The 11,573-nt window shown below is 39.8% G+C and overlaps 1 protein-coding gene across 2 annotated transcripts in view; it reads left to right on the forward strand.

Annotated features, from left to right (window-relative positions):
- Positions 1-11,573, forward strand: part of nck1b (NCK adaptor protein 1b) — a 112,441-nt gene that overhangs the window by 89,612 nt on the left and 11,256 nt on the right. For both annotated transcript variants that reach the window (XM_061964881.2, XM_061964883.2), the window contains one exon: positions 7,016-7,740. In XM_061964881.2, the coding sequence (XP_061820865.1) occupies positions 7,016-7,740 (725 nt within the window). The remainder of the gene's footprint in view (positions 1-7,015; positions 7,741-11,573) is intronic.

Genomic DNA, 11,573 nt, shown 5'->3' on the forward strand with positions numbered 1-11,573 from the left:
CATAGTGGATCTAACATAATAGTGAGAGTCCAGTCCATAGTGGATCAAGCATAATGTTGTGAGAGTCCAGTCCATAGTGGATCTAACATAATAGTGAGAGTCCAGTCAATAGTGGATCTAACATAATAGTGAGAGTCCAATCCATAGTGGATCTAACATAATAGTGAGAGTCCAGTCAATAGTGGATCTAACATAATAGTGTGAGAGTCCAGTCCATAGTGGATCTAACATAATAGTGAGAGTCCAGTCCATAGTGGATCTAACATAATAGTGAGAGTCCAGTCCATAGTGGATCAAGCATAATATTTTGAGAGTCCAGTCCATAGTGGATCTAACATAATAGTGAGAGTCCAGTCCATAGTGGATCTAACATAATAGTGTGAGAGTCCAGTCCATAGTGGATCTAACATAATAGTGAGAGTCCAGTCCATAGTGGATCTAACATAATAGTGAGAGTCCAGTCCATAGTGGATCTAACATAATAGTGAGAGTCCAGTCCATAGTGGATCTAACATAATAGTGAGAGTCCAGTCAATAGTGGATCTAACATAATAGTGTGAGAGTCCAGTCCATAGTGGATCTAACATAATAGTGAGAGTCCAGTCCATAGTGTATCAAGCATAATATTGTGAGAGTCCAGTCCATAGTGGATCTAACATAATAGTGAGAGTCCAGTCCATAGTGGATCTAACATAATATTGTGAGAGTCCAGTCCATAGTGGATCTAACATAATAGTGAGAGTCCAGTCCATAGTGGATCTAACATAATAGTGAGAGTCCAATCAATAGTGGATCTAACATAATAGTGTGAGAGTCCAGTCAATAGTGGATCTAACATAATAGTGAGAGTCCAGTCCATAGTGGATCAAGCATAATATTGTGAGAGTCCAGTCCATAGTGGATCTAACATAATAGTGAGAGTCCAGTCAATAGTGGATCTAACATAATAGTGTGAGAGTCCAGTCAATAGTGGATCTAACATAATAGTGAGAGTCCAGTCCATAGTGGATCTAACATAATAGTGAGAGTCCAGTCCATAGTGGATCTAACATAATAGTGTGAGAGTCCAGTCCATAGTGGATCTAACATAATAGTGAGAGTCCAGTCCATAGTGGATCAAGCATAATATTGTGAGAGTCCAGTCCATAGTGGATCTACAAACCCCGTTTCCATATGAGTTGGGAAATTGTGTTAAATGTAAATATAAACGGAATACAATGATTTGCAAATCATTTTCAACCCATATTCAGTTGAATATGCTACAAAGACAACATATTTGATGTTCAAACTGATAAACATTTTTTTTTGTACAAATAATCATTAACTTTAGAATTTGATGCCAGCAACACGTGACAAAGAAGTTGGGAAAGGTGGCAATAAATACTGATAAAGTTGAGGAATGCTCATCAAACACTTATTTGGAACATCCCACAGGTGTGCAGGCTAATTGGGAACAGGTAGGTGCCATGATTGGGTATAAAAACAGCTTCCAAAAAAAATGCTCAGTCTTTCACAAGAAAGGATGGGGCGAGGTACACCCCTTTGTCCACAACTGCGTGAGCAAATAGTCGAACAGTTTAAGAACAACGTTTCTCAAAGTGCAATTGCAAGAAATTTAGGGATTTCAACATCTACGGTCCATAATGTCATCAAAAGGTTCAGAGAATCTGGAGAAATCACTCCACGTAAGCGGCATGGCCGGAAACCAACATTGAATGACCGTGACCTTCGATCCTTCAGACGGCACTGTTTCAAAAACCGACATCAATCTCTAAAGGATATCACCACATAGGCTCAGGAACACTTCAGAAAACCACTGTCACTAAATACAGTTTGTCGCTACATCTGTAAGTGCAAGTTAAAGCTCTACTATGCAAAGCGAAAGCCATTTATCAACAACACCCAGAAACACCGCTGTCTTCTCTGGGCCCGAGATCATCTAAGATGGACTCATGCAAAGTGGAAAAGTGTTCTGTGGTCTGACGAGTCCACATTTCAAATTGTTTTTGGAAATATTCGACATCGTGTCATCCGGACCAAAGGGGAAACGAACCATCCAGACTGTTATCGACGCAAAGTTGAAAAGCCAGCATCTGTGATGGTATGGGGGTGCATTAGTGCCCAAGGCATGGGTAACTTACACATCTGTGAAGGCACCATTAATGCATATTCAAGATTCAAGATGATTTATTGTCAATTCTTAACATGCACAAGACACATAAGAACTGAAAAGTATATTTTCGGCACAGTCCCACTAAGAGCAGACATACGTTACAGGGAGACAAGACAAGACCGCCGACGACGCAGCCATTTTTACGGCGCTCCTTAAAAAAAGGGGATATTGGGAAAGGGGGGAGAGTAAAAAAAAAAAGGCTGGATCCGCAAGAGGGGGTCCAGACTGAGTCCAAGGGAAAAAAACTCATTTGCAATGCAAACATAGACACGTTACATTTAGTCACAACAAACTCGCAACAGAGGGAGGGGGAGTTGGCTGCCATCTAAGCGCCGTCTTTTTCATGGACGCCCCTGCTTACTTCAGCAAGACAATGCCAAGCCACATTCAGCACGTGTTACAACAAAAGAGTGCGGGTACTTTCCTGGCCCACCTGCAGTCCAGACTTGTCTCCCATCAAAAATGTGTGGCGCATTGTGAAGCGTGAAATACGACAGCGGAGACCCCGGACTGTTGAACGACTGAAGCTCTACATAAAACAAGAATGGGAAAGAATTCTACTTTCAAAGCTTCAACAATTAGTTTCCTTAGTTCCCAATCGTTTATTGAGTGTTGTTAAAAGAAAAGGTGATGTAACACAGTGGTGAACATGCCCTTTCCCAACTACTTTGGCACGTGTTGCAGCCATGAAATTCTACGTTAATTATTATTTGCAAAAAAAAATAGTTTATGAGTTTGAACATCAAATATCTTGTCTTTGTAGTGCATTCAATTGAATATGGGTTGAAAAGGATTTGCAAATCATTGTATTCCGTTTATATTTACATCTAACACAATTTCCCAACTCATATGGAAACGGGGTTTGTAACATGATAGTGAGAGTCCAGTCCATAGTGGGTCTAACATAATAGAGAGAGTCCAGTCCATAGTGAATCAAGCATAATATTGTGAGAGTCCAGTCCATAGTGGATCTAACATAACAGTGAGAGTCCAGTCCATAGTGGATCTAACATAACAGTGAGAGTCCAGTCCATAGTGGATCTAACATAACAGTGAGAGTCCAGTCCATAGTGGATCTAACATAACAGTGAGAGTCCAGTCCATAGTGGATCTAACATAACAGTGAGAGTCCAGTCCATAGTGGATCTAACATAATAGTGTGAGAGTCCAGTCCGTAGTGGATCTAACATAATAGTGAGTCCAGTCCATAGTGGATCTAACATAATAGTGTGAGAGTCCAGTCCATAGTGGATCTAACATAATAGTGTGAGAGTCCAGACTATAGTGGATCTAACATAACAGTGAGAGTCCAGTCCATAGTAGATCTAACATAACAGTGAGAGTCCAGTCCATAGTGGATCTAACATAACAGTGAGAGTCCAGTCCATAGTAGATCTAACATAACAGTGAGAGTCCAGTCCATAGTGGATCTAACATAACAGTGAGAGTCCAGTCCATAGTGGATCTAACATAACAGTGAGAGTCCAGTCCATAGTGGGGCCAGCAGGAGATTATCTTGAGTGGAGACGTCCCCAACTGATGCACAGATGAGTGGTCCACCCTGGGTCCCGACTTTGGACAGCTAGCGCCTCATCTGTAGTCACCGAATCTGTGCCCCCCCCCCCCTTCACGAAGGAGAGGGGGGGCACAGTACTTTGAAATCCATGTACTCTATTGGTACTTTGAAGTCCATGTACCCGATGGTACTTTGAAGTCCATGTACCCGATGGTACTTTGTAATCCATGTACTCGATGGTACTTAGAAATTGGTGATGCACTGAGACCCAGTAAGCGGTGAGAGAAGATTGTACGTGCTGAAAGTAAACAAAACATCCACGTCATCTTTGTGTTGGAGTTATAAAGAACTTGAGTATAATATATGTCTTTGAGATGTTACATTTCTTCTTCTTGACACGTTATATTACTTAAACCTTTTAGCACACTTCAAGTCCAGTCTTGCAAGTTAGTCCCCATGTTCATCACCACACAGACATCATCAAAGACCACAACGTTTTTAAGGGGATTTGGGCAGGTTCCATTTTTCTTTGCGCAAAAAACAATGTTGGAATCGGAGATGAATCGTTAAAACGTGTCCTTTTTTCATAATTACATGTTTTATTTTTTGTAATTAGACCTTTCTTATGGTTGTGGATCTCCTCTTTGAAAGCATGTTTTAGTTGTTGCTGCTGACTGTGGGAGTGACATCATGCTGGGGACTTCTTGCATGATCTCTAGGCCACCTGTTCCTACCTGGAGCGGATCCAGTCTTCCAAGTCCACTTCTTCTCTGAGTGGACTGCAAACACTTCATTTTGGCCACTCGCTAATTCTTTGAATGCACTTTCCCTCCCTTGTTTTCCACCGGATTTAAAAAGCAGCTGCTCTTTTCTTCAATATCAGCAGAATTGCTTTTTTCCTTCTTAGGTTTAATCCTTAAGAATGTAGTGTGTGTGTGTGTGTGTGTGTGTCCTACTTACACACCCTTAATTTGGCATGACCCCTAATTCTTATTACTGCAGTCTGGGATATTTGTTGACACTACAGTAAATGGCCGCCTATTCGTGGGTTGACATTCACTCCCCTGCATACTTGCAGATTGCTTTTCTCTGCTTTAACTTTGTAGAAAGTAGGGTTGTACAGTGTACCGGTAGTAGTAAAGTACTGTGGTACTAATGGTTAATTGTGTAGAAAGTAGGGTTGTACAGTATACCGGTGGTACTAATGGTTAACTTTGTAGAAAGTAGGGTTGTACAGTGTACCGGTAGTAATAACCATTAGTACCACAGTACTTTATAACTAACGGTACACTGTACAACCCTACTTTCTTCAATGTTAACCATTAGTACCACAGTACTTTAACTTTGTAGAAAGTAGGGTTGTACAGTATACCGGTGGTAATAAAGTACTGTGGTACTAATGGTTAATTTTGTAGAAAGTAGGGTTGTACAGCGTACCGGTGATAATAAAGTACTGTGGAACTAATGGTTAACTTTGTAGAAAGTAGGGTTGTACAGTGTACCGGTAGTAATGAAGTACTGTGGTACTAATGGTTAACTTTGTAGAAAGTAGGGTTGTACAGTGTACCGGTAGTAACAATGTACTGTGCTACTAATTGTTAATTTTGTAGAAAGTAGGGTTGTACAGTATACCGGTTGTAATAAAGTACTGTGGTACTAATTGTTACCTTTGTAGAAAGTAGGGTTGTACAGTTTACCGGTAGTAATGAAGTACTGTGGTACTAATGGTTAACTTTGTAGAAAGTAGGGTTGTACAGTGTACCGGTAGTAATAAAGTACTGTGGTACTAATGGTTAACTTTGTAGAAAGTAGGGTTGTACAGTGTACCGGTAGTAGCAAAGTACTGTGGTACTAATAGTTAATTGTGTAGAACGTAGGGTTGTACAGTATACTGGTAGTAATACAGTACTGTGGTACTCATGGTTAACTTTGTAGAAAGTAGGGTTGTACAGTATACCGGTAGTAATAAAGTACTGTGGCACTAATCGTTAACTTTGTAGAAAGTAGGGTTGTACAGTATACCGGTAGTAATAAAGTACTACCCTACTTTCTACAAAGTTAACCATTAGTACCACAGTACTTTAACTTTGCAGAAAGTAGGGTTGTACAGTATACCAGTAGTAATAAAGTACTGTGGTACTAATGGTTAATTTTGTACAAAGTAGGGTTGTACAGTATACTGGTAGTAATAACCTACTGTGGTACTAATGGTTAACTTTGTAGAAAGTAGGGTTGTACAGTGTACCGGTAGTAATAAAGTACTGTGGCACTAATCGTTAATTTTGTAGAAAGTAGGGTTGTACAGTATACCAGTTGTAATAAAGTACTGTGGTACTAATGGTTAACTTTGTAGAAAGTAGGGTAGTACAGTGTACCGGTAGTAATAAAGTACTATGCTACTAATGGTTAACTTTGTAGAAAGTAGGGTTGTACAGTGTACCGGTTGTAATAAAGTACTGTGCTACTAATGGTTAACTTTGTAGAAAGTAGGGTTGTACAGTGTACCGGTTGTAATAAAGTACTGTGGTACTAATAGTTAATTGTGTAGAAAGTAGGGTTGTACAGTATACCGGTAGTAATAAAGTACTGTGGTACTCGGGCTGCAACAACTAATCGATTAAAATCGATTATAAAAATAGTTGCCGATTAATTTAGTCATTGATTCGCAGAGGCTTTTTTTTTATTTTTAAAAATGTATTTTATTTATTTATTTTTTTAAATAAACCTTTATTTATAAACTGCAACATTTACAAACAGCTGAGAAACAATAATCAAAATAAGTATGGTGCCAGTATGCTGTTTTTCTCCCCCAATAAAATACTGGAAAGGATAGAAATGTAGTTTGTCTCTTTTATCTGATTATTAATCGATTAATCGAAGCAATAATCGACAGATTAATCGATTATCAAATTAATCGTTAGTTGCAGCCCTATGTGGTACTAATGGTTAACTGTGTAGAAAGTAGGGTTGTACAGTATACCGGTAGTAATAAAGTACTGTGGTTAACTTTGTAGAAGACAGAAAGACACTTCTACTTCCGGTTGAAAGCTATAGTCTACACATTAGTTCAGTGTCGTGTCCAAAAGATGGTGCCATAACACAAAATATAAAACCTATTCAGGGTCTTTGCTAGTTTTTGTTTTTTTAACTATTTGCAAAGAAAAATGTATAAATGATCTGCACTGTTTTATAAGCTGCAGGGTTCAAAGCGTAGGAAAAAAGTAGCCGCTTAAAGTCCAGAATTTACGGAATTTTGCTCATCAATTGCACTCAGATCTGTAAATGATGAAAGACTGGATTGAACGTTGTCATGGGTGTGTCCTCAGGAATCGGGAAGGTGAAGAGCAGGAAGGGAGGAATGAGGGACACGGCCTCCAACGCCGACGCCGACATGTACGCCGACAACGGCGAGCGCCTCTACGACCTCAACCTGCCCGCCCTGGTCAAGTTCAACTACACGGCGGAGCGCGAAGACGAGCTGTCGCTGGTGAAGGGCACGCGGGTGGTGGTGATGGAGAAGTGCAGCGACGGCTGGTGGCGCGGCAGCTACAACGGACGCTCCGGGTGGTTCCCCTCCAACTACGTGACGGAGGACATGGACGGGACGGCGGGGGGCGGCGGCCCGTGCGACCCGTCCGGCTCGCTCACGGAGAAGCTGGCGGCCGTGGTCAACAGTACGGCCAACGGCAACCGCGTGCTGCACACGGTGCAGGCGCTCTACCCCTTCAGCTCGGACAACGACGAGGAGCTGAACTTCGAGAAGGGCGAGGTGATGGAGGTGGTGGAGAAGCCCGAGAACGACCCCGAGTGGTGGAAGTGTCGCAAAGCGGACGGCCAGCTGGGCCTGGTTCCCAAGAACTACGTGACGGTGCTGGACAAGAGCACGGCGGGGCCGCCCACGCCCGACTGCGACTACATCTCGCCGTCGGGAAGCGGCCGCTTCGCAGGGAAGGAGTGGTACTACGGCAAGGTGACGCGCCACCAGGCCGAGGTGGCGCTCAACCAGCGCGGCGTGGAGGGAGACTTCCTCATTCGGGACAGCGAGTCGTCGGTGAGTCACCTGTAGTTAACTCTTAAGGAAAATAAGACCATAACTAATTCAAACTAACACAGTTGACTAAAACGCAGAGGTGGGTAGAGTAGCCAGAAATTGTACTCAAGTAAGAGTACTGTTACTTTAGAGATTTATTACTCAAGTAAAAGTAAGGAGTAGTCACCCAAATATTTACTTGAGTAAAAGTAAAAAGTATGTTGTGAAAAAACTACTCAAGTACTGAGTAACTGATGAGTAACATACACACTCATATCATATATATATATATATATATATATATATATATATATATATATACATATATATACATATACATTGATATATACAGTATATAATTTATATATATTTATTTTGCTGTTTTTGTTTACATGTTAAAGCTGTTTTAATGAATATACATGCATGTTTAACATATAGATTCCTTTCTTTAATGAAGACTAGAATATAAGTTGGTGTATTACCTGATTCTGATGACTTGCGTTGATTGGAATCAGACAGTCGTGATGATAACGTCCACGTTTTCAAATGGAGGAGAAGAAAAGTTCCTCCTTTCTGTCTAATACCACATGAAAGTGGTGGGATTTTGGCATCTTATTTGTCCAGCTTCCAAACTCGTTTTTATACACTTTACAAGAAATATATTGGCGTCAAACTCCGTAGCTTGCTAGCTTGTTTGCGCTGGCTTTCGGAGACTCTTGTTTTGAAAGCGCAGGCGCGATGGAGCGGCACTTTTATTGTGAAGACAGGAACGTCCTCATGTGCGGTCAGTCTTTAGGCTTTTGACGGGATGTACGGTTGAAATAAAAAAGTATCTTTTTTCCTTCACACTTTTGATTGATTGATTGGAACTTTTATTATTAGATTGCACAGTACAGTACATATTCCGTACAATTGACCACTAAATGGTAACACCCCAATAAGTTTTTCAACTTGTTTAAGTCAGGTCATGTGACCACCTGGCTCTGTTTGATTGGTCCAACGTCACCAGTGACTGCATCTGATTGGTGGAACGAAGTGAAACGTCACCAGTAAGGCAGGCACTTTGAAGGTCTGTCTGACAGACCAAAACAAACAAAGCGTGCATTAACAGATCGATAAAAATTAGTAGCGAGTAGCGAGCTGAATGTAGATAAAAGTAGCGGAGTAAAAGTAGCGTTCCTTCTCTATAAATATACTTAAGTAAAAGTAAAAGTATGTTGCATTAAAACTACTCTTGGAAGTACAATTTATCGCAAAAGTTACTCAAGTAGATGTAACGGAGTAAATGTAGCGCGTTACTACCCACCTCTGCTAAAACGTGACTAAATTAACGGACATTTGACCAAATGATGACGGAAAGGAAATCCTCCTTTCTATGAACCACAAGCCGGTCTAAAGATTCAATAGATCAGGGGTGCCCACACTTTTTTTCTGCAGGCAAGCTACTTTTCAATTGACCAAGTGGAGGGGATCTACCTCATTCATATATGTCATTTATATTTAATTATTTATGAAAGATATTTTTTTCTTGACAAGTTAAAGGTGTTTAATGATAATACAAGCATATATAACATGTTAAAACAGAAAATAAGCAGATATTAACAGTAAATGAACAAGTAGATTATAGTCCAATCCACTTTATTTATATAGCACATTTAAACAACAAAATGTTTCCAAAGTGCTGCACAACAATATAAAAACAATATTCAAATATTATCCTTAGCTCCACCAATGACTGAATAAAAACAAAAAAATAAATTCATATGAAACCTACGGAACCCCGAAAGGGACTTGGGGGAAATAAAAAAATATATATATATTATTATTTTTTTTAGACATGTATCTCGTGTGCACGAGAAACTTTTGATAAAGTTATAAAAAATAAAAAAAAATAAAAATGTATACTTTTTTTTTTTAGACATGTATCTCGTGTGCACGAGAAACTTTTTATAAAGTTATAAAAAAAACAAAAAATGTATACATTTAAAAAAAATTTTTTTAAAGACTCATATCTCTTGTGCACCAGAAACTATCTTGTGTGCACGAGATACATGTCTAAAAAAAAAAAAATTACAAAAACAAATTATAAATTCCCCCCCAATGTCCCTTTAGGGGCTCCGTAGAAACCAATATAAAAACAATATAAAATAAATAAAAGAACCAAACTTCATGAATGTTTTTTGTGAGCAACAAGTATGTGCTCCAATCACTATCACAAAAAAATAAGAGTTGTAGAAATGATTGGAAAGTCAAGACAATAATAACCAAGACAATACTAATCCAATCCACTTTATTTATATAGCACATTTAAACAACAAAATGTTTCCAAAGTGCTGCACAACAATATTAAAAACAATATTCAAATATTATCCTTAGCTCCACCAATGACTGAATAAAAACAAAAAAATAAATTCATATGAAACCTACGGAACCCCGAAAGGGACATGGGGGAAATTAAAAAAATATATATATTATATTTTTTTTTAGACATGTATCTCGTGTGCACGAGAAACTTTTTATAAAGTTATAAAAAATTAAAAATGTATAATTTTTTTTTTTTAGACATGTATCTCGTGTGCACGAGAAACTTCTTATAAAGTTATAAAAAAACAAAAAATGTATACCGTATTTTCCGCACTATTAGCCGCACCTAAAAACCACAAATTTACTCAAAAGCTGACAGTGCGGCTTATAACCCGGTGCGCTTTATATATGGATTAATATTAAGATTCATTTTCATAAAGTTTAGGTCTCGCAACTACGGTAAACAGCCGCCATCTTTTTTCCCCGTAGAAGAGGAAGTGCTTCTTCTTCTACGGTAAGCAACCTCCAAGGTAAGCACCCGCCCCCATAGAAGAAGAAGCGCGCGGGTATTACGTTTCATTTCCTTTGTGTGTTTACATCTGTAAAGACCACAAAATGGCTCCTACTAAGCGACACACTGTGGTTCTAGCTTGCCATGCTAATGGCCAGAAACTTCCACCCATGGTGATATTCAAAAGGAAGACCTTGCCAAAAGAGAACTTTCCAGCCGGCGTCATCATAAAAGCTAACTCGAAGGGATGGATGGATGAAGAAAAGATGAGCGAGTGGTTAAGGGAAGTTTACGCGAAGAGGCCGGGTGGCTTTTTTCACGCAGCTCCGTCCATGTTGATATACGACTCCATGCGCGCCCACATCACAGATGGTGTCAAAAAACAAGTGAAGCACACAAATACAACACTCGCCGTCATTCCGGGTGGATTAACCAAAGAACTCCAACCGCTCGATATTGGTGTCAACAAGGCATTTAAAGCATGACTGCGAACGGCGTGGGAACAATGGATGACCGAAGGCAAACACACCTTCACTAAGACAGGGAGACAGCGCCGGACGACATACGCCAACATCTGCCAGTGGATCGTAAATGCCTGGGCGGATATTTCGGTCTCAACTGTGGTCCGAGCTTTCCGGAAGGCAGGATTCACGGAACTGCTGGAAAAACAACAGCGACACTGACTCTGATGACTTCGACGAGACGGAGCCGGCCATTTTGGATCCCGTATTCGCCCAACTTTTTAATTCGGACACCGTAGGAGAAGAATTCGAGGGATTTATGAATGAAGAATAACTTCAGAAAGTGAGTGTTATGTTTATTTTGTGTGTTGTGACATTAACGTTCGAGCAACATTAAGTTATTGCTATTGCTCTGCACTATTTTGAATTTTACTATGTTTGTGATTGCACATTTGCACATTACCGTACATTTTGGGAGTGAACAGAGTTGTTAGAACGCTGGTTTTTAATATATTATTAAAGTTTAACTGACCTATCTGACTGTTTTTTTGACATTCCCTGTAGCGCAGTTAAATGCG

This window comes from Nerophis lumbriciformis, linkage group LG07 (genome assembly GCF_033978685.3).
Source record: "Nerophis lumbriciformis linkage group LG07, RoL_Nlum_v2.1, whole genome shotgun sequence".
Taxonomy (NCBI): Eukaryota; Metazoa; Chordata; class Actinopteri; order Syngnathiformes; family Syngnathidae; genus Nerophis; species Nerophis lumbriciformis.